The sequence below is a fragment of the Eleginops maclovinus genome, chromosome 17 (genome assembly GCF_036324505.1).
Source record: "Eleginops maclovinus isolate JMC-PN-2008 ecotype Puerto Natales chromosome 17, JC_Emac_rtc_rv5, whole genome shotgun sequence".
Classification (NCBI taxonomy): Eukaryota; Metazoa; Chordata; class Actinopteri; order Perciformes; family Eleginopidae; genus Eleginops; species Eleginops maclovinus.
Genome location: NC_086365.1, coordinates 5,506,937 through 5,527,597, shown reverse-complemented (window position 1 = coordinate 5,527,597; position 20,661 = coordinate 5,506,937). Strand labels below are relative to the sequence as shown.

Sequence of the window (20,661 nt, the reverse complement as noted above, 5' to 3'; positions counted from 1 at the left end):
TTTACTTCACGACGTTTTAGAAAAACAATACTGCCATTTTTACCCAAAAAAACACATCAATAATCATAAAAGTAACCAAGCAACTCAGTATATTAACGATTATTTTTATTTCTAGATTCTAGATTCTTTTACTTAATTAAAACATCTTGTACATTTTAGAAGTATTTCTTCCACCACTGATAGACAGTTAGTGGTAATGTTTATCGTCTCTAAAGTGTTTACATATTATGACCTGAATGTGTCGCTGTAGGAGGAAAGAACAGAAAAGTGAACCGGAAGAAGAAGAACTAAATCAACCTTATGACGTCAATTAACATGGCGACCCCCAGGACTGTCTCATGCTGACTGTTTGGAATAAACCTTATTTATTCTTAAATAACTTACACTTTTCAAAGCAGAGTATGGGTCTTTCTTAACCTGTAAGGACATAATTAGGTGACGACATGTTGGCCTCAGCGGGTGTCCGGCTGTCAGCAGCCTCCAGAGGGAAGGTCAGTCTGGTGTCTGTGAGCAGGAGACTCTGCACCAACCAGCCTGAAACCCCCGCTCCTATCCTAGCTCCTCTCCCGGACAGCGAGCCGGTGGAGCCGCGGAGACCCAGGAAGGACCCCTCCGACTGTTCCGTGCTCCTCTTCCCCGGCCAGGGCAGCCAGTTTGTGGGCATGGGTAGAGGACTCCTGCAGTACCCTAACGTTAAGGAAATGTTCACGGTGGCCCAGAAGATCCTAGGGTACGACCTGCTGTCTCTGTGCCTGCAGGGCCCCGAGGAGGAGCTGCAGAAGACGGTGCACTGTCAACCCGCCGTGTTCGTCACGTCACTGGCTGCGGTGGAGAGGCTCAACCATGAGAACCCCAAGGTGGCTGTGCGATTAGTCAAATAACTTCAAATCCATTGGCATCAGTATAAGCAGACATACTACAGTGTAAGATAATGTCCCAAAAGTCAACGTGCTATTTATGCAGAATGGCCCATTTTAGAAACATATGTATAACAGGATTATAATTATTATTGCAATTAAGTGTTTATCACTTCGATGTTGAGTCTGGTAACAGTGGTTATTTCTTAGGATACTGATTGAATGTGTATTCCTTTAAATGTTCTAATATCTTATAGTGTGCACAATAAAGTTGAGTTACGGTATACAGTATCATAAAATATAGTTAATCAAGTAAAGTAAAAGTATATAAAAATTGTACTTAAGTTCCACCATACTTGAGTAAATATACTTAGTTATTTTCCACAACTGCTAGTGGTACAACATTTCCCCCTGAAAAGTAGACAAGCGGTGGAGCTAATGGTGTCTCAATATGCTTTTGAGTAGTATTAATTATAACAATACATGTATGTTATTTAGTTTTTTTAATTAATTTATGACCCTTTTGTCCACAGGCCATTGAGACGTGTGTTGCTGCCGCAGGTTTCAGCGTTGGAGAATTTGCTGCTCTGGTTTTCTCTGGAGCCATGAACTTTGCAGAAGGTAAATGTGTTTCCAAACTTGCACAGGACAAATATGTTGCTCATTTAAATAAATATATTTTGTATTACCTTTCTGTGTCATATAGCTCTGTATGCGGTGAAGGTTCGTGCAGAGGCCATGCAGAGAGCGTCAGAGTTGGTTCCCAGTGGGATGCTGTCAGTCGTCGGTAGACCACAGGCTCAGTATAAGCATGCCTGTCTACAGGCTAAAGAGCACTGCGTGAGTCTCGGGATCGAAGAGCCGGTCTGTACTTTGGCCAGCTACCTGTTTCCTGATGGCAGGGTCTTCGCAGGGCACCAGAAGGTATGGAGCATTATGGCAGCCATCTAAAATATAGATATGAACAGAAAATATGAGACAAACTTTTACCACAAATCGTTGTTGTTTTATCTAAAGTACAGGTTTGTTAATTTGTGTAAAAGTGTGGTTAGATGATCTTACAATTTACAGTCTTCGAACCTATTATATCATAACTGTATTTTTCTCCTCAGGCTCTGGATTTCCTGCAGCAAAACTCTCGACGTCTCCAGTTCATGAGGACCAAACCTCTCCCGGTCAGCGGGGCCTTCCACACGGAGCTGATGGAGTCGGCAACTGAACCGCTCAGAGAGGTTCTCAGACAGGTGGAGGTCAGTCACTATGTTTTTTAAGATACAGCTTCTTGTTGTAATGATAATATGATGACTTCCATGTTATTGCTTATGTTAATAATAATAATAATTTCTAACCTCATAATTAGCCAATTTGTTCGCCCACCACTCTTAATTTAGCAGCACACCTTTTCATGTAACAGCTAGATTTCTCTCCCATTCAGATCCGTCGTCCCGACATCAACGTGTACTCCAACGTGGATGGAAAGCGCTACATGAACGAGAAACACGTGCGTCGGCAGCTGGTGAAGCAGCTGGTGTCGCCGGTTAAGTGGGAGCAAACACTGCACGAGATCTTTGAGAGGACGCACGGAAAAAAGTTCCCTTACACCTACGAGGTCGGTCCGGGAAATCAGCTCGGTGCTACACTACAGAGGTGTAACATGAAGGCCTTCAAAACGTATGAACATGTAGACGTCACCACTCATGGCGATGACTAAATATGAAGAGATGTGGAGGTAAAAAAAATGGGTGCTCATTTCAGTGAGGACACCAACAGAAAGACCTTTAAGCTCCTGTGGTTGCTTTGTATGGTCTTGTAAGTGAATTGTCATTATGTAATTAAATATTTTTTATTAATGAGACTTCAAATTGTCATAATTTAGAAGTTTATTTGCATCACATGAAAAAGCATGTTCAAATCTGACACGGAAAGTCCAGCTCCCTTAATTTTATATTAAGCCAGGCTACATATCATTTGTAAAAAACGTGGCCTCTTAAACCCGTAAGAAACTAATCTGGATAAAAAAAACTGCAGGCCAGCAACAGTCCAGTCATGAGTAAAATATTTTGTTTACATTAATACAACTGTGAAACAACATGTCACTGCTACAATACGCTGGCCATCCCTTTGGGCAACACTGTAAAACCAATTTAAACAATTTTCACAGTCCTAACTAATTGAACTTTTTTTTTACTCTGTTTCTGGTCATATCATTTCAAATGCAAAACATAATCAAAATAGTAAAAAAAGAGAATTCAAAGTAAACAGCAGAAACAAATCAGTAAGTAATAATAGTGATTCATTTGCAAACTTTTTTTGTCAAAGATATAACGGCCCAAAAGACCTGCTGATGGCCCAAAAGACCTGCTGATGGCCCAAAAGACCTGCTGATGGCCCTTTTTAGGCTCTCTATTCCTTCCACAGTGCAGTTATGATAGTGACTCCAGCCACCAGCGCCACCGTCCCCAGTGCTCGTCTGGTCCAGCCAGCGCAGGCTACTGGTTTTAAATTGGACATCTGAAAAGAAAGGACATTTAATTATGTTATTATTTTGATAATCAAGCAACAAGTTTGAAAGCATTGCGATGAGACATTTTGAATGTGAAGAAAAAATGTGCATATAAATTAAGTTTTGTACAGGGTTATTTCAAAGTCTTATTAGTTTATATATGTGTATATTTGTATACCATTAATATTGCTTGAATTTTAGTCTTATAAAGCTGTTTAAACCCTGATTGTTGCAAGTAGTAATGGTCACTTGAGGCACAGATAGAATACGACAGAAAAACGTTTACCCAGGCTGCCCAGCCGTCCGCTCTGAGGATTCCCTGCCCAGGCGCAGTGCTCTCTATCCAGGCCTTCACCCCTGCAGACAGGCCCTGGAAGCCCCACAACTGCCTGTGGATATCCCTTTAAGAGAAAAACGCCAACGTCATATCAGCTATTCACATAACTATTGAGTTGAGGTAGATTGTTTTTTCATCAGATTTTATACCGGTATATGGTCCTGGTCAGTGCCTGCACAGGTCTCAGCATGTGGAGAGGAGTTGGGAGCAAGGGGTTCCCTCTGCTGGCCCACTCCTGGTCCAGCTGGTCTCCAATCGCAGCCAACTGGCTCCCAAAGGCCCGCGCAGCCCTGTCATTTATCCTGGAAAGTAAAAACAGCTCACCCTTATTCAGTTATTTTCACAATGTTGCTGTTCTGCACATTTTGAAAAAAAGTAGTAGCATCCAGTGCTTCATTGCAGGGGACTTTTTCCCAATAATAACAAAACACCATCACTTTACTGTTGCTGCGTCCAAAGGGAAAGCTTTTTTTAAATTGATATAATCCTGAGCTTGTGAACCTCACCAAGGGATCAATAAAGTATATCTGATTTTATAATAATATATAGTTGATTATATATTATTCCTATTATTTATTGTATAATCTAAAAAATAGCTAGATTTATCAAATCCATGTAGTGAGTACAATATTTGGCTCTTTATTAGAGTGAAGTATACGTAAAAAGTAGCAGAAAGTGGGAATACATACAATACTTAAATAAGTACTTAAATAAATGTTATTGTTGACTGTAAATCACTGTTTCTTTTTGCAGTATTTGTTTATTTTATGGTACAATGTATCCCACAAGCCCAGCCTGTCTGAGCTGTATGTTGTTGTTTTTCTCCCTAATGTGGGGATGGGTCAGTCTAATACCTGAGGTTCACATCTAAGAGGACATCAGTGTCCCCTTCCCCAGGTCCAGCCTGCAGGGACACCACGCGCCTCGGCTGTCTAGTTTGCTCCACCATCTTGTTTTCTGAGAAGAGAAACCGGTTTTATTCAAATGATTCATATCAGCATATAAGAGAGAGAGAGGGAGTTCCTAGAGCTTCATCAGCCATGAAGATGAGGTAATGGTTCCATGGTGAAAAAATTGTTTTGCTGCTGAACTACCAACGTTCATAAACAGGCTGTGTAAATACTGGCTCATGTGACCCGGATAGGTGGTGGCTGTGTTATCACGGAGAAAATCCAGGTAGCTAAAACAGGCTCTTCCAGATCTGAAGATAACCTCATCTGCTGGATGGTTGTAGCATACATACTACTGTATACATCAACATAAGTGTGAATATTTTTATTAGTTAACGCAAGAAGTAGGTGTTTCTAATCTACCTTTATTACTGGATTTATGACTTGTTATTTGCCCCAAAAGATCAGGTGTGTTCCCTGTCCTTAGAGCACTTCCTGTTCCCACCAGCACTCATGTTCCTTCAATGCAAATTATGCATTTACATAACTCAAATCACCCAACTGCCTTACCAAGAAGAAATAAAACACAACATGGTTTTAGTGTTTACAGTGGTGTGCTTATTACCTAAAATAATAAAGAAAAAAATAATCCCTGTGTGAAATGATATGCATTTGTCTTTACAGTTTATGCCAATTTGATGACAACAATACCATCAAAAATATAGCCCTGAGCTATGATTTTATAGTTAAGTTACCTAAAATGATATAATTATAACTTTAGATGTAAAATATTATACCTGGAGGACAGTTTTGAATTTAAATCGTGTAATGGCCTATAATCCTTTACCATATTGTCATAACACAGAGATGAAGTCATCCTTCTTACCCAAAGCAAACAAAGGTCGCTTTGAAGATCACAAGCATTAAATAAACATTAATCCCGCAGACATAAAATCATTTAAAATGGGTTACTACATTTACAAATGAACTAGTGTATTGCATCGTGTTTGATTAGTGTCATTATATATTACACGGATATAAATGCTCCGGACAGTAGGCCTACAGCAGGTGCAGGCACAATAAAAAAGAAACTAAAACCTACCTTTTGTGTAGATTAAAGTAGACGCCGCCCTGTAATACATATAAAGACATAATCATTTAAATGTTAGGTAGGTAATGGAATAAATACATATTCGAAAAGTGTTTTTCCTGTACTTACAGCAGCGTCCTTTAATCTTGTTGCTCTCAGGTAACTGCCACAATAAGACTAACCACACCTTTACCTGGTTCTGCGATCATTGACCGCCAGGGAGCGAGACATCAGCGTCACGTGTCATTGCAAGACAGACAGACCATAAATAAGTGGAAAACAGTTGGAGGTGAATCGACCTGATATATAAAATATAACTAGTTTCAAAAGTATAATGTTCTTTCCACACACATGTTACGATTCTATCAGTCATGAAAGGTCTAAAATATGGGAATATTCAATCAGCCAAAGAAAACCGTGCATGTACTCAAATCAATGTACTCTTTAAGCAAATAAAACCACCTTGTACAAATAAAATACATCATATCCATACCATATTCAAGTTGTACTCTTGTAATGTATAATAGTTGATAACGTCAACCTTCCAATAAAATAAAAACAACAAGGTACAGAATGACATCCTAAATGTTTCTACCTCCTACTTTCAAAGCAACATTCAGCATACAACACAGACCTGGGATATTATATAAGATAACTTTAAATTGCAAATGTAAAACCTTTGCAGTATTTATAAAACTCTGTCAAGCACATTGAATTGCACTGGTGTATAGAATGTGCTGTAGCCTACAAATAAAGCTGCCTTGCCTTAAAATATTAATGGTATTTTGAACGCTGTGTACCAAAACCCTATAAACACAGTAATTAATACACATTTCACCCTTTTACTTTAACTTAAATGATAGTGATTCGCCTTGATATTGACGCTGTGTAGTATATTTACAGAATGTATTATAGATCACAATGGTTTAAGTTAAACATTAGGCTTTAATGTAGTTTAAACGTAGTTACACTGCCCCCTACAGGTACACGGTGGTAGTGACACTTGCAATGACACCACTGCGTCCTCCGTTGCTAGGTTATATATTCTTCCGGAAAGACCAAGCCCACACCGACGTCGTTTAACGTTTTTGAGAAATTCTCCTTTAAAAAGCTCTTAAAATATAATTAAATGTTATTCTAAGCTTTTATGATTACGTTACAATAACTAAGGCTTTTATTGTGAAGTAACTGAAGTGGGCGTCACTGTGTCTATCTTCACGACAACGCCCGGGATTAATAAATATACGGTTAGCTTGTTAGCCGTAAAACCTCATGCATGCCGTTATTTAATGTTAGCTTGTGCTATTAGCAGTGTTGACAACCGGTCTCTGTGTTACGGTATGAGTTTAGCCAGCTAACGACCGTGTGGTGAGATTGCATCACTGTGTGGGTGATGCTCTGCAGCAGTGCTGGGTGTTTCCAGCCGCCTGCTAACGGAGGCTGGCCGGCTAGCTGCTGCTGATGACTCGCTGTTTCCTGACATTCATCTGCAGGTAGGTGACTGCTGTGCTGCATGATAGCTGCATGCTTTCTCTGTGCTCTGTAACATCTTTGCATTGCAGTGGTGTAAAGTAACTTAGTAGATTTACTCAAGTACAATTTTGTGGTACTTGTAATCTACTTGAGTATTTTAATTGGTTTCTACTTTGTACTTCTACTTTGTACTTCTACTCCACTACAATTCAGATGTAAATTGTGTACTTTAACTCCACTACGTTTATTTTGTTCCTTTACTTACTTTGCACTTTTGGATTAATGACACAAATATGATCAACACTTAGACTTTCGTCAAACCTAGAGTAACTAAGCTCCAGGTGTAACTAGTACTTTTACCAGCTTTCATTTCACATTAATGCATCAATAAATGTAATAAAAACATGTACATTTATATCATACTGAACTTGTATACTGGTACTTTAAGTATTTTGATGCTAATACTGTTGTACTTTTACTTGAGTACATTTTTGATTTTAGGACTTTCACTAGTAACAGAGTATTCCTACGCTCTGGTGCAAGATCTGAGTACTTTTTCAAACCTTGGTGCATTGTAGTATCTTTATTGAGTCCTGTCTGTTTACCTGTTTCTGCTCCACCCTAGAGGGAGGCACCATGGCCGGTAAGGTGAAGTGGGTGACGGACATTGAGAAATCAGTGCTCATCAACAACTTTGAGAAGAGGGATTGGATACATGTCACCGAAAACGATGACTGGAATTTCTATTGGTAGGTAGACACCTTATACACATTAAACGTTGTATTATACACTCTTCAAGGCACCATTTATGCAGTAGTGAGAAAAAACGCCTATTTCTGTGTAAAATTACCAATATCACAATGTTAAATAGAAGCAAAGGTACGGAATTCAAATAAATCCAAAATAAATGGTTTTATTAAAAGACAATCTATTCCTTAACTTGTAAGATAAATCAAATGAAGTAGTCCTAAGAAGTGGCGGGGCTATTTCTGTTGTCTTTGTTTTATATCATTGTTTGCTGTATATGTTGTACTGTCTTCTAGATCCTCTTATCCCAAAGTCTAAAAGTGCATTTTGTTTAATATTCAAACCTTTTTCATATGTATTATTAGCACAATTTGAATCAGGAAAGTAGCTAACTACTAGTGACTGAGCAGTGGTAGCAGTAACTAAGTACATTAACCCAAGTACTGCGCTCGAGTACAATTTTGAGGTACTTAAAAGGTACTTCCAATATTATCCTTTTGCTTCAATTTGAATATTCAGATTCAGATAAATATTACAAAACATATGGAATCAACAAATCATTTATCATGCGTTTTATTATATATTAAGATAAAGTAGACTGGTAGTCTTCACAAACTACTAAGCAGCGTATATAATAAAACAAATTATGCAAAAGTCCTTTACCAGCTGCAACATTAAAAATGAATATTTGTAATATAACGTACAGTATATTATTCTGAAATGAGCCATTCTGTTGAATTAGTACATTCTGCTACAAGTACCTAAATTACTCTGTACTCGATGACTTTCAATGGCTTCAAATAGAGTGCATGTTGATCCTATTTATGTCAGAAATGAGTTATAATTACATCACCAAGCCTATTACTAGGCCCCTGTCTCTTCAGATCACCATAACTCAGGTTTATTTGTTCCCACATGTAGGATGAGCATCCAGACCATCAGAAATGTGTTCAGCGTGGACACCGGCTACCGCCTGACCGACGAGCAGATGGTTAACCACTTTCCCAACCATTACGAGCTGACCAGGAAGGACCTGATGATCAAGAACATCAAACGCTACCGCAAGGAGCTGGAGAAGGAAAGCAGTCCGCTGGCAGAGAAGGACGAGAATGGGAAATACATTTATTTAGGTATCATCTGAGTTTTGACGCGAGGATTGAGTGTACAAAAGTAAATCTTTCTTCACAAAGCTGAATATTCTCAACTATTTGCTCTAATTTGTGCAGATTTTGTCCCTGTGACGTTCATGCTCCCGGCCGATTATAATCTCTTTGTGGAGGAGTACCGCAAGAACCCATCCAGCACGTGGATCATGAAACCCTGTGGGAAGGCTCAGGGCAAAGGGATCTTCCTCATCAACAAACTCTCCCAGATCAAAAAATGGTCCAGAGACAGCCGCACCTCATCGTGAGTTTCCCAATATATCGTCATAACACTTCCTGTGAGAGTCTTTACATAGATGTGCTGGGTGTCAAGTATTCTCATTTATTACACTTCTAGTAAACATTAACCAAAAAGCACCTGTTCCACCAACTCAGTGAGTGAAAAAGTATTGTTTCAGTAGACTGACAAAAGCGTACCACCAGATGTCACCCCTGCAGCGCTCTTCTCTTGAGTGAAATATTTTGAATGCTATCCACGTCAAGTATAATCCAAGAAATGATGATTTCATTATCAGATAAAAATCCCCAAAGTTGTTATGATTGTTTTTGTCATGTGATTTGCTGATGCTTCCTGGTTTTTGCCATCAGGTTTGTAGCTGCAAACAGCGGCAAGGAGGCCTACGTCATCTCTCTGTACATCGACAACCCTCTGCTGATTGGAGGGAAGAAGTTTGACCTGCGCCTCTATGTTCTGGTGACCACATATCGACCTCTGAAATGTTACATGTAAGCCCTGAGGTTGTGTTTTTACGATGTTTAGAAGTAATTCATCATTATAAACATGTAAACAGCTGGTCAATATGTTGGGTCCGTGACTACTTCCTGTCATCTCATCATTTTACTTATTTAAACTGCAGTAGGAAATAAACTGTGACATGTTGAGAAGGCTATTTATTTATAGTATTTGAGTTTCATCACACAAGTACAGTACCTTTGGGAAATTGTAACATTCATTTTTAACTATTTCCTGATGAGAAAGGATCCGCCCTGATTGGTCGCTCTCTGTGGTTTGGTCCTCAGGTACAAGCTGGGCTTCTGCAGGTTCTGCACAGTCAAGTACACACCCAGCACCAGTGAACTGGACAACATGTTTGTTCACCTCACAAACGTGGCCATCCAAAAACATGGGGTAAGTCTGGAGTTCGGTAGGCATGGTTACAAAAACATTGTGTTTTAAATGGTAATTCCTACAATTCACTCCTTCACATTCATAAAATGAGTGCGTAAAGGTGGGCAGCGATATTCAACTCCCTAGTACAAGCTCCCAAAAACTTGACCCTGCATTTCCCATAATGCAACTCACAGTCATCAATAAATTGAAGTGATGGTCATCAAAAATATGCTTAGAACCAAAATCCCTTGAGTTTAAATGATGTTAGGAAGCAAATATTTTGTAACATCACACCTGTAACAAAAGTTCCCTTTTAAGTTAAAGCAGATTATTTTATTTAGTGGGCTATTTTCATTTATATTCTTACAGAATGATATAACTTCTGCTGACCTGGTCCGATGACACTGGCTGATCAAATCCACATATTATTTATTCCTGTCAAGCCAATCTTTTTTTTTTTTGCCACAGAACTCCCCAAAACTATTCTGTATCTGGTTAAAGTTTGTACTTTTATTACAGGATGACTACAACCACGTCCATGGAGGAAAGTGGACGGTCAGTAACCTGCGTCTGTACCTGGAGAGCACCAGAGGGAAGGAGGTGACCAGCCGGCTGTTTGACCAGATCCACTGGATCGTCGTGCAGTCCCTGAAGGCTGTGGCTGTAAGTGGACATGAAGTCTTTTTCATCCTAAATTGCAAAGTTTGACCAAATTGGTAGTTGATAAATCAATTGCCTGATCGGATGCACAGATTTTAGAGAATAGCTTGGGAATTGGGAACAATAAATTGCACCCTTTGATAGCTCAGTTGGTAGAGTGGAAAGCGGTAGTTGGAAAATCCGACATCCTTAGGCCGCTGGTGATGTAGATCAATAAAGTGGCATTAAACTGAACTACTCAAGTGATGTACCTGAAAAGTTCAATAATGGTGTCATTTTACAAAGTCCTTTTTAATCGATGCTCACTAAACTTTCACATCTCTAGTGCTGCAGCCAAACACAGCACCTATATATAGAGCACAAAACCCCTCCTCCACACATGTTAGAGCCCACAGTCATTGTGTTTTTACTCTGTTCCTGTTGGGATGCTGCCTTCAGTATTCAGTGGTTTCAGTCAGCTTGTACTTTTAAACACACAGCTGTGAAAACACACCTGCATGTGGACATTTCTTTTTGTTTTTAGCATATGTACTCATTGCACACTTCCCTTTTCTACGAGGTGATCTGACTCACTTCCTCTCTCAGGCCCCCAACACACAGGCTATTCTGTACTAGTAGTTTTGTTCACCGGTGTATTTGTACACTATTGGCTAACTTTTTCCCGAATGAATCATTTTAGATTGCATTAAAGTGTTTGCAATCACCCACAATGTAGGTCAGTTCCTCTTCCTAATCCAGTGACTGTCTTTTCTCTCTGCCAGCCTGTGATGAACAACGACAAACACTGTTTTGAGTGCTACGGGTATGACATCATTATTGATGACAAGCTCAAGCCATGGCTTATCGAGGTGAGAAATGTAACAGGTGGAGTAATAACATGCATGCACTCCTTCAACTCACATTTAATTTATTAAAAAGTGTCCTCTGCTAAAGGAAAAATACAATCTTGTTTTTCTTTGCTTTGTTGCTGTTGCATATTGTGCCTAACCCAAGGATACTTAACAAGCTTACACAGTGACTCCACATTCCTTTCCCGTAAATGTTTAGCAACTTTAAATGCCCCTGAGGTTGATCTTTTGTATATTTGAAGGTTTGCTTCTCTGTATTCAAATGTATGCTGAAGGTGTGTCTTTCACCCTTCCAATGCATTCTTTCAGCTGAAACACACTGCTGTATGCAACACTGTGTACCTGCTAGTCTTTATCTTTAAACAGAATGCCTCTGATGATTATCTTGTCTTTTTTGCAATTTTACTAGATATTATGCTCTTCTTCTGGCTGCCATATTTTTCAGCAGTCATTCTGACAGCTGCACAATGACTTGCTGTGTTTCAAGGCTAGGAATGAACTATTTCTGTTATTAGAAATTAATCTGATCTAATCTGGGGCGACATAAAAATGGGAAATTAGTTTCCCTTTTCATTATCAGCGCGAGTATTCCCACTGGCAGCCAAATCTCATTAACAGCTACTCAATAACAAAAGCTGAGAAAACTCTCTGCGTGTTAATATCAGAGATGCAGCTAAATCTCTCCCTGGGATCTGTTTAAATGTAAATGTACTTTCTTTGTGTGTGTCACTCTCAGGTGAATGCCTCCCCCTCATTGACTTCCAGCACAGCCAACGACCGCATCCTGAAGTACAACCTCATCAACGACACCCTCAACATCGTCACGCCCAACGGGGACATCCCAGACTGCCGCTGGAATCGCAGCCCGCCCCGCGAGGCTCTGGGCAACTATCAAGTCCTGTGAGTGATGTTCAAGTCTACCTTATACATTCCCAATTCCAAGAAGGGTCACAGCTGCTAAAAATATCCTTGAAAGTTTGTCTTCTACAGTTACTGCAGGTCTAGTTGCTTTCTGGTTTTGAATTAAATTGCACCCTTCGATAGCTCAGTACGTAGAGCGGAGGACTGTAGTTGGAAAATCAGACATCCTTAGGTATCTGATTCAAATCCGGCTCGAAGGAGTGAATTTTCTAGGGGTTTATAGACCACAGACGACCATGTTGTACAGGAGTTGTTTGTTTGGAAACTTAGAAAACCTTACTTGATCTGAAAGCAGCACCAACTTTAATATCACTTGGAACCAGGTTGAAGTTATGTGTGTCTGCTTGTCGTTTATTGTGCTCTGACTTTTTATTTGTATGCTGTTGCCTTCCATTTTGTGCAACAGATTATATACTGAAAATGCACCTGCATTTACTGCATGTCCCTGAACGCACTGCACCAAGTTTCCATGGTGTAGTGGTTATCACGTTCGCCTAACACGCGAAAAGTCCCCTATTCGAGACCGGGCGGAAACATTATTTGCTGTTTCTGCTGGTTTATGTTCATATTTTAACATTTTAATGGAATAGAGTAGTCAGTACACTACTTCAGAACACTAAACTGCCATTTTCACTACTATACTTATCATATTTCCTATTAAAGTAATACTGGACCTTTAACGTAATTTAAGAATTGCAGAAAGTAAACTGTTTAACATAAAGTAGATACGTATAATCATGGAAGACCAACCAGTACAGTAATATGCTGTACCTTATTAAAAAGGACTTGTTTATTGCTCATCATATATATGCAGTGTTGGGTGTAACGCGTTACAAAAGTAACAGAGTTACAGTAATGCATTACTTTTTGTAGTAATGCAGTAATATAACGCATTACTTATAAATGTGGGTAATATAATACGCCTTACAATTCTCAGTAACGCAGTAACAACACATTTTAACCTGAAATGATGTGGTGTTTTGTTTCTAAGAATTCACAAACACGCGAGACATTCCGACACCAGAGAAATAAATGTGCAGGTAGAATAGTAACTCAGTACGCCTGTTTACTGTTGGTTAAGAGGGCTGCAGAAACAATGAGAGGGATTGAGAGTTGCAGGCTCACAATGGAGAGCTGCAGGCTCGGAGAAAAGACAATAAAAAGACAGGAGTGCGCGCAGGCCGAAAGAACAGAAGGTCACTTTCTCTGGGTCTGCTGCTTGAACCCCGAGAAGTTCAGAGACTCGTGGCGGAGTGTTGAAGATATGCAGCCTCTGTCCTCTGTGGAATCGCCGGCTTTTAGAAAGCTTGTCAGCCAAATCCCCGTTAACACACCAATGACAAGGTGAGCAGGCCGCCATAGAGACTCGTTCATATACAGCAGGTCACAGGGCCGTGAAGAGGCTCCACTAACATGTTATTAATAACACACAGAGACGTCATGGTACCGGTACCACATATTATTCAGCCCACTTAAACGGAGCATGAGTTTAAAATCTAGCTATTTTCCTAGTGTTCAGCATATACTGCCAGATAGATAGATAGATAGCTTTAATTATTTAATTTAATTAATACTCTACAATAAACTACATAGCATTTAAAGCCCTACTTTTGCAGTTATTTTGGTGAAAGTAACTAAAAGTAGTGTAACACATTACATATTACAGACAGTAATAATGTAATGTAACTTATTACTTTAAAAAGACAGTAATAAGTAATATGAGCTGTATTACATTTTAGAAGTAACTTGCCCAACACTGTGTGTGGGTCTCTGACATTTTTAAAGAGTTTTTCATTCCATAACATTCCAGGCCACAAGGTGCATGAGGCTTGTATTTGCTCATGGGCTATGAACACACTTTGATAGCTAAGTCGGTAGAGCACTATCAAGTCCTGTGAGTGACATTTAAGTTTACCTTTTACATTCAAAGTTTGTCTTCAAATAGTTACTAAGTTGTATACGGTTTTACTCCTGTTGTGCCCTTCGATAGCTCAGTTGGTAGAGCGGAGGACTGTAGTGGATGCACCCCCCAGCGTGGTTACCTCAGTAATCCTTAGGTCGCTGGTTCAAATCCGGCTCGAAGGAGTGGCTTTTAACTGGGGTTATTTAAATAAAACATCCAAAGCAATGTATAGAATTAGAGAGTTCATTGATCAGAACTAGGTGGTGCTTCACCCTAAATATGTAGGTAGGATTACTAGAAGTTGTAGTTCGGGAGGAAGGACTCTACTGGCAGAAGACAAGCTCTCAGTATATTCTCTGGTTCAAATCTGTTTTTACTTTACGTGAACTGTTTAACATGCAGTAAACATAATCATGGAAGACCAACCAGTACAGTTAAAATGCTGTTTATCAAAAAGGGCTTGTTTACTGGTGATGATGTGTGTGGGTCTCTGACTTGAGTCATTTATTAAGAGTAGCTGTTTTTCAATACAGTGTTCAGGGCGCATGAGGCAAAAGAACCTCATGTTTACCAGATGTTGATGTGTAGTGTGCCCTTCGATAGCTCAGTTGGTAGAGCGGAGGACTGTAGTGGATGTACCTGTCCGAGTTGTTACCTCAGAAATCCTTAGGTCGCTGGTTCAAATCCGGCTCGAAGGAGTGAATTTTTCAGGGGTTTATAGACCACAGTTGACCATGTTTTACAGGAGTTGTTTGTTTGGAAATCTAGAAAAACTTTTTCTTGATCTGAAAGCAGCACCAACATTAATATCACTTGGAACCAGGGTGAAGTTATGTGTGTCTGCATTTCACTTATTGTCCTTTGTATTTCTATGCTGTTGCCTTCTGTTTTGTGATACAGATTTGATTCTGCACATGCACCTGAATTTACTCGATGTCCCTGAACGCACCATTTGCAACAAGTTTCCGTAGTGTAGTGGTTATCACGTTCGCCTCACACGCGAAAGGTCCCCGGTTCGAGACCGGGCGGAAACATTATTAGCTTTTTCTGCTGGTTTATGTTCATATTTGAACATTTTAATGGAATAGAGTAGTCAGTACACTACTTCAGAACACTAAACTGCCATTTTCACTACTATACTTATCATATTTCCAATTAAAATAATACTGGACCTTTAACGTAGAATAAGCATTGCAAAAAGTAAACTGTTTAACATACAGTAGATACGTATAATCATGGAAGACCAACCAGTACAGTAATATGCTGTACCTTATTATAAAGGACTTGTTTATTGCTCATCATATATGTGTGGGTCTCTGACATTTTTAAAGAGTTTTTCATTCAATAAAGTTTCCAGGCTACAAGGTGCATGAGGCTTGTATTTGCTCATGGGCTATGAACACACTTTGATAGCTAAGTCAGTAGACCACCATCAAGTCCTGTGAGTGACATTTAAGTTTACCTTTTACATTCAACGTTTGTCTTCAAGTAGTTACTAAGTTGTATACGGTTTTGCTCCTGTTGTGCCCTTCGATAGCTCAGTTGGTAGAGCGGAGGACTGTAGTGGATGCACCCCCCAGCGTGGTTACCTCAGTAATCCTTAGGTCGCTGGTTCAAATCCGGCTCGAAGGAGTGGCTTTTAACTGGGGTTATTTAAATAAAACATCCAAAGCAATGTATAGAATTAGAGAGTTCATTGATCAGAACTAGGTGGTGCTTCACCCTAAATATGTAGGTAGGATTGGTAGAAGTTGTAGTTTGGGAGGAAGGACTCTACTGGCAGAAGACAAGCTCTCTGGTTCAAATGTGATTGGATGGAGTTACATTTAGACTCACAATTTGCACTACAACATGAAACCTTTGAAAACATATTAGTATTGTTTTTACTTTACGTGAACTGTTTAACATGCAGTAAAAATAATCATGGAAGACCAACCAGTACAGTTAAAATGCTGTTTATCAAAAAGGGCTTGTTTACTGGTGATGATGTGTGTGGGTCTCTGACTTGAGTCATTTATTAAGAGTAGCTGTTTTTCAATACAGTGTTCAGGGCGCATGAGGCAAAAGAATCCTCATGTTTACCAGATGTTATAGTGTGCCCTTCGATAGCTCAGTTGGTAGAGCGGAGGACTGTAGTGGATGTACCTGTCCGAGTGGTTACATCAGAAATCCTTAGGTCGCTGGTTCAAATCCGGCTCGAAGGAGTGGCTTTTAACTGGGGTTATTAAAAATGAAGCATGAGGTGTTGAATTAGAAACGTCATCAACCGGTGTGAAGAACTAGGATATTGTTCGACACAGTTTGTGCTATACTGTAGAAGTGTAGGTAGGAATGGTAGACGTCGTCGTTTGTGATGGAGGACTTTACAGGCAGAAGAGACGTACTCACTATGTTCTCTGGTTCAAATCTGATTGGAGGGAGTTACTTTAAAACATTTTAACGCAGCTCTTGAACATGATGATACAGTTGTTTTTTCTTTGTAAGTGTACTGTTTTACATACAGATATGATCAGGGAAGACCTACTACAAGTCTAAAAATCATTTGAAGTTCTCTCACTCCCTTCGATAGCTCAGTTGGTAGAGCGGAGGACTGTAGAGGTGGATCCCAGGCATCCTTAGGTCGCTGGTTCAAATCCGGCTCGAAGGAGTTCTTTAAGCACATTGATCCATAATCCGCAATTAAACAAAACAGTCTAATTTATATGGTTTATAAACAACAGCAATCAAGTTGTGTATGAAGAAGCTCAAAGAAAAGTCAAAGGTCAAAGAAAAGTGTTGACTCTTATGAATGAAGCAGCCTCATACAAAAGTCCTACAGCCCTCAGCCCTACCAACTGAACTAGGGGTGAAGCTGTCATGTAATGCGCTAGTGGTGTGTGGGTCATTCTTACACAATACACTCAGTAATAGTAGGGGCCCTATTCTGAAACCAATAGTGAGGGAGGTGTGTGCTTCAGCGACATGTTTACATAACTAAACATCACTCCAGTTTCAGGTTTACAGAATAAGTTTTATTCTGTTTTTATGTCATTTCTCCCATGGTGAGAATCAACAGAAATGGATATTGATTTTGTTTCATTTCCTCACCCTGTCTTCCTTCGATAGCTCAGTTGGTTGAGCGGAGGACTGTAATGGATGTACCTATCCGACTGGTTACCCCAGTAATCGTTCGGTCACTGATTCAAATCTGGCTCGAAGGATTGCCTTTTGATTACATACCTAGTGCTCTCTATCCTCCGATTGGAAGCTTCTGGTGTTTGTAGAAGTATGTTTTTGGCACAAATAGTTATGATATAGGACAGTAGCTACCCTCTTTATCAAACATTACTTAATAGTTGTCTTTTCAAATAGTGTTACCTTAGTTAACTATCTGAAATAAATCTTAAATCACTAGTTATTCTTCACAATTACTCAGTGTGAAAGTATGTACAGTATATACAAACCTACTTTGAACTTCTTGCTCCAAAGTCTGTGCCTCTCATTGTTCTCCCTGGTCATTGTCAGTATCGATTTGTGGTTAAAAGTCACTCCTTCGAGCCGGATTTGAACCAGCGACCTAAGGATGCCTGGCATTTCCACTACAGTCCTCCGCTCTACCAACTGAGCTATCGAAGGGGTATTTGTCAGTGCTGCCCCAGTAGTCTCCAAAACAATAGAGGGGTTAATGTGGGCTTAGCTCCTACCAAAGGGGGTTTTGTTTGAATAAAGCACACTGTTTACATAAAAAGTTCATGAGAAGTCAAATAGCAGGGGCAAACAGGAGTTCTTTCACATTTTTTTCCTCACTACATTATTGTTTGCCTCCCACAAGGTACGATGAAGAGCAGGCTCAGAGCGAGAATGCTGAGCGGGACCTGCGGAGCCGCTCGGGTCAGTCCCTGGGGTCGAAGGGCACCAAGGGGAGTGCAGGCGTTCGCCCTGCCGCCGCCACCTGGAAGTGAGGTGACATTGCTGGCTCTTAATGACTTCCTCTTCATCATTACAGAGTCCAACAGTGGGCACAGTGGATAAAGAAGAAACCAGACTTTTTTTTTTTATCCTTGCTTTTGGATGGAGGACTGCTGACCCTGTCTCCACATTTCTCTAACTGAGGGGCGACAACCCCACTGCTGCAGGGGAGGAAAATCAATATTGTTGTCATATTTGGAGAATTAACAGGCCTGGGTTTGTGACTGTTTGTATAAATAAGTAACTAAAAATACAGACATTATGTTGGTGGGGTCAATGTCCCAACAGCTGCTTGCACCCTGTGAAGATAAGGAACAAATAAATGAGAGAAAGAAAAAAGTCCCTGAAACCTTGAAAGTGGAAATTTGTAAAAAGGAAGGATCTGTTTGGATGGCAAGGGGTGGTACAATGGCAACTACGCAAGAGAAAAGCAAGTAGTTAATTATATAAACCAATGGGATTACAATCCAACGCAACAAGGAGGAATAAAACCACCTGAACTATGCATGATTACGAGTCCTGAAACTTTAACTTGACCCCACACAGGTGCTAAAAAGAAGGAACTCTGAGAGAGGAAGTGGAATAAAAATATACGGAGAACTAGAGGGACAGGAGATTTAACTGATACAAAGAGTGTAAAGATATAATATACTGATATAATTAACTGTGCTTAATGTGTGTGTCCAAGATAGAATTTAATAATGATTTTATATGTTTATTATCAGTATGCATTTGCAGGGGGGCTTCATTAAGATTGTACTCAGAGCTGAACCCTGTTGCACTTTATCAAGTTGTTTTCGCTTAAAATGAATATGTTGCATTTTCTGTTGCACTGAAGTCATATCTACTGCACATCTTGAATCTAAATTATATATATGTGTTGGGAATGTATTAACTCAGCTTTACAATTCTGCTACTACTGACATGTTGAAATAGCGATGATGACTAGCCTTTTGATTCACTGAGGTAGGGCTAAAGTATTAAGGTTTTTAGCAGTATACTTGGTACTTTGATACTTGCAACGTTACATTTCAAACCATTTTTTATATAGAATGTATTAGTTTACAAAGATTACGGTAATTTAAAGTGAAGAAGGGGTCAATACACTCACCCATCAATCAAGGCTAAAGTCAATGATCAAGATTATCATATTAATCTCTTTTATTTACTCTAAAACAAAGGTGATCTTCTGTATGTTGATGAAAGAAAAATAGAGAAAGGGTAAACACACCAGTGACGTGATTAAGATTAAATTCTAAGGGGTCTTATAGCCTTTGATAAAGCAAGTATCTGGAGTTTAGATTTATCAGAGGTCAATCTTTCAAAAGCCAAACGACCTTTCCGTTCCTGCTGTTACTGACAGTAGATTAAGCCTCTGCATGGCACTGTTCCTCGTCCTTGACATTTTTACCCTTCCCCACCACCTCTACCTTGTTGTTTCCACATGAGCCGTTACTACATGCAGAATTTTCATTTGTCAAGGTGTGTCAGCCATAAGCGTGTAAATGTGTTGTTGTGAGATCTCTTACCAAATTCCCCTTAACCATCTGATCTGTATGGGTCAGTGTTTGGCAGAAAGACACTCACATCATGACCACATTTACTTTAATTTAACTCTCAGCTGTGAGCTTACATGATGGTAGGTTCTCACTTCTTTATTGTGGTTATAAACTGTGCAGCTGATGTTGTGTACATGACACAAAGCTTTTTTTTGTTTTTAGCTTTGCAGCACTGAGATCTCTTTCTATGAGAAATGCATTGTTTCCCTTTAGTTTGTATCTACCTTTCAATAAAATATCCATATTGGTGCTGCCTTGACAATAAACGTTTTTCATTGTTGAGTGGGAAAATATGTTTGAGATGTGGGTGACTTGGCCATTTACATTTGTGCGGAAATGTTTCAATGTACAGCATTTTTAAAGTGTTTAAATTCCACTACATGTAAAAGCAATAACATATATATAAGGAGGGATTAATTAACAGGCAACTACCCTAGGTCCCAATGAGGATCAGAATAAAAGGGCGCCTTTTTTATGGAGTTAAAGAGAGATCAAACTAATCCTCATTTTACTGCAAACCCTTCAAAGCCTCTCTAATGTCCCTTGGAGGGCCCCAGACTTCTTAGTGGATACCACTGCCATTGGGTGCTGGTTGCTACAGTATAAAGTAACCAGAAAAAACTTTGAAAGGGATGTGACGTCAGGCCGCCG

General features: G+C 39.6%; 3 protein-coding genes and 7 non-coding genes across 11 annotated transcripts; 8 read left to right on the top strand and 2 right to left on the bottom strand.

The window, feature by feature from the left end:
* The first annotated feature begins 248 nt into the window (after nt 1-248).
* mcat (malonyl CoA:ACP acyltransferase (mitochondrial)) lies at nt 249-5,197 on the top strand. Its single transcript, XM_063905663.1, has 5 exons — nt 249-857; nt 1,391-1,478; nt 1,564-1,781; nt 1,970-2,107; nt 2,293-5,197. The coding sequence occupies exons 1-5, from the start codon at nt 444-446 to the stop codon at nt 2,566-2,568; spliced, it is 1,134 nt and encodes a 377-aa protein (XP_063761733.1). The 5' UTR covers nt 249-443; the 3' UTR covers nt 2,569-5,197.
* Nucleotides 2,720-5,925, bottom strand: bik (BCL2 interacting killer). Its single transcript, XM_063905664.1, has 6 exons — nt 5,807-5,925; nt 5,690-5,718; nt 4,552-4,654; nt 3,847-3,999; nt 3,647-3,761; nt 2,720-3,368 (listed from the first exon to the last, which is right to left on the bottom strand). The coding sequence occupies exons 3-6, from the start codon at nt 4,644-4,646 to the stop codon at nt 3,261-3,263; spliced, it is 471 nt and encodes a 156-aa protein (XP_063761734.1). The 5' UTR covers nt 4,647-4,654; nt 5,690-5,718; nt 5,807-5,925; the 3' UTR covers nt 2,720-3,260.
* Nucleotides 5,926-6,604: 679 nt separating this feature from the next.
* ttll1 (tubulin tyrosine ligase-like family, member 1) lies at nt 6,605-20,236 on the top strand. Of its 2 annotated transcripts, none has more exons than XM_063905086.1 (10): nt 6,605-7,170; nt 7,776-7,899; nt 8,819-9,027; nt 9,124-9,304; nt 9,649-9,786; nt 10,081-10,189; nt 10,691-10,834; nt 11,593-11,679; nt 12,416-12,579; nt 18,331-20,236. In XM_063905086.1, the coding sequence occupies exons 2-10, from the start codon at nt 7,787-7,789 to the stop codon at nt 18,512-18,514; spliced, it is 1,329 nt and encodes a 442-aa protein (XP_063761156.1). In that variant the 5' UTR covers nt 6,605-7,170; nt 7,776-7,786; the 3' UTR covers nt 18,515-20,236. The 2 variants fall into 2 exon arrangements, with proteins under 2 accessions (XP_063761156.1, XP_063761157.1); XM_063905087.1 differs by having other exon boundaries at nt 6,612-7,170; nt 18,315-20,236.
* Nucleotides 14,581-14,685, top strand: trnay-gua (transfer RNA tyrosine (anticodon GUA)). The gene is made up of 2 exons: nt 14,581-14,617; nt 14,650-14,685. It is a non-coding gene; the product is annotated as a tRNA-Tyr (tRNA).
* trnay-gua (transfer RNA tyrosine (anticodon GUA)) lies at nt 15,097-15,201 on the top strand. Its single transcript has 2 exons — nt 15,097-15,133; nt 15,166-15,201. It is a non-coding gene; the product is annotated as a tRNA-Tyr (tRNA).
* Nucleotides 15,465-15,537, top strand: trnav-cac (transfer RNA valine (anticodon CAC)). The gene has a single exon. It is a non-coding gene; the product is annotated as a tRNA-Val (tRNA).
* On the top strand, nt 16,031-16,135 carry trnay-gua (transfer RNA tyrosine (anticodon GUA)). The gene is made up of 2 exons: nt 16,031-16,067; nt 16,100-16,135. It is a non-coding gene; the product is annotated as a tRNA-Tyr (tRNA).
* trnay-gua (transfer RNA tyrosine (anticodon GUA)) lies at nt 16,603-16,707 on the top strand. Its single transcript has 2 exons — nt 16,603-16,639; nt 16,672-16,707. It is a non-coding gene; the product is annotated as a tRNA-Tyr (tRNA).
* trnay-gua (transfer RNA tyrosine (anticodon GUA)) lies at nt 17,063-17,150 on the top strand. Its single transcript is given in 2 exon segments — nt 17,063-17,099; nt 17,115-17,150. It is a non-coding gene; the product is annotated as a tRNA-Tyr (tRNA).
* On the bottom strand, nt 18,032-18,118 carry trnay-gua (transfer RNA tyrosine (anticodon GUA)). The gene is given in 2 exon segments: nt 18,032-18,067; nt 18,082-18,118. It is a non-coding gene; the product is annotated as a tRNA-Tyr (tRNA).
* Nucleotides 20,237-20,661: the final 425 nt, after the last annotated feature.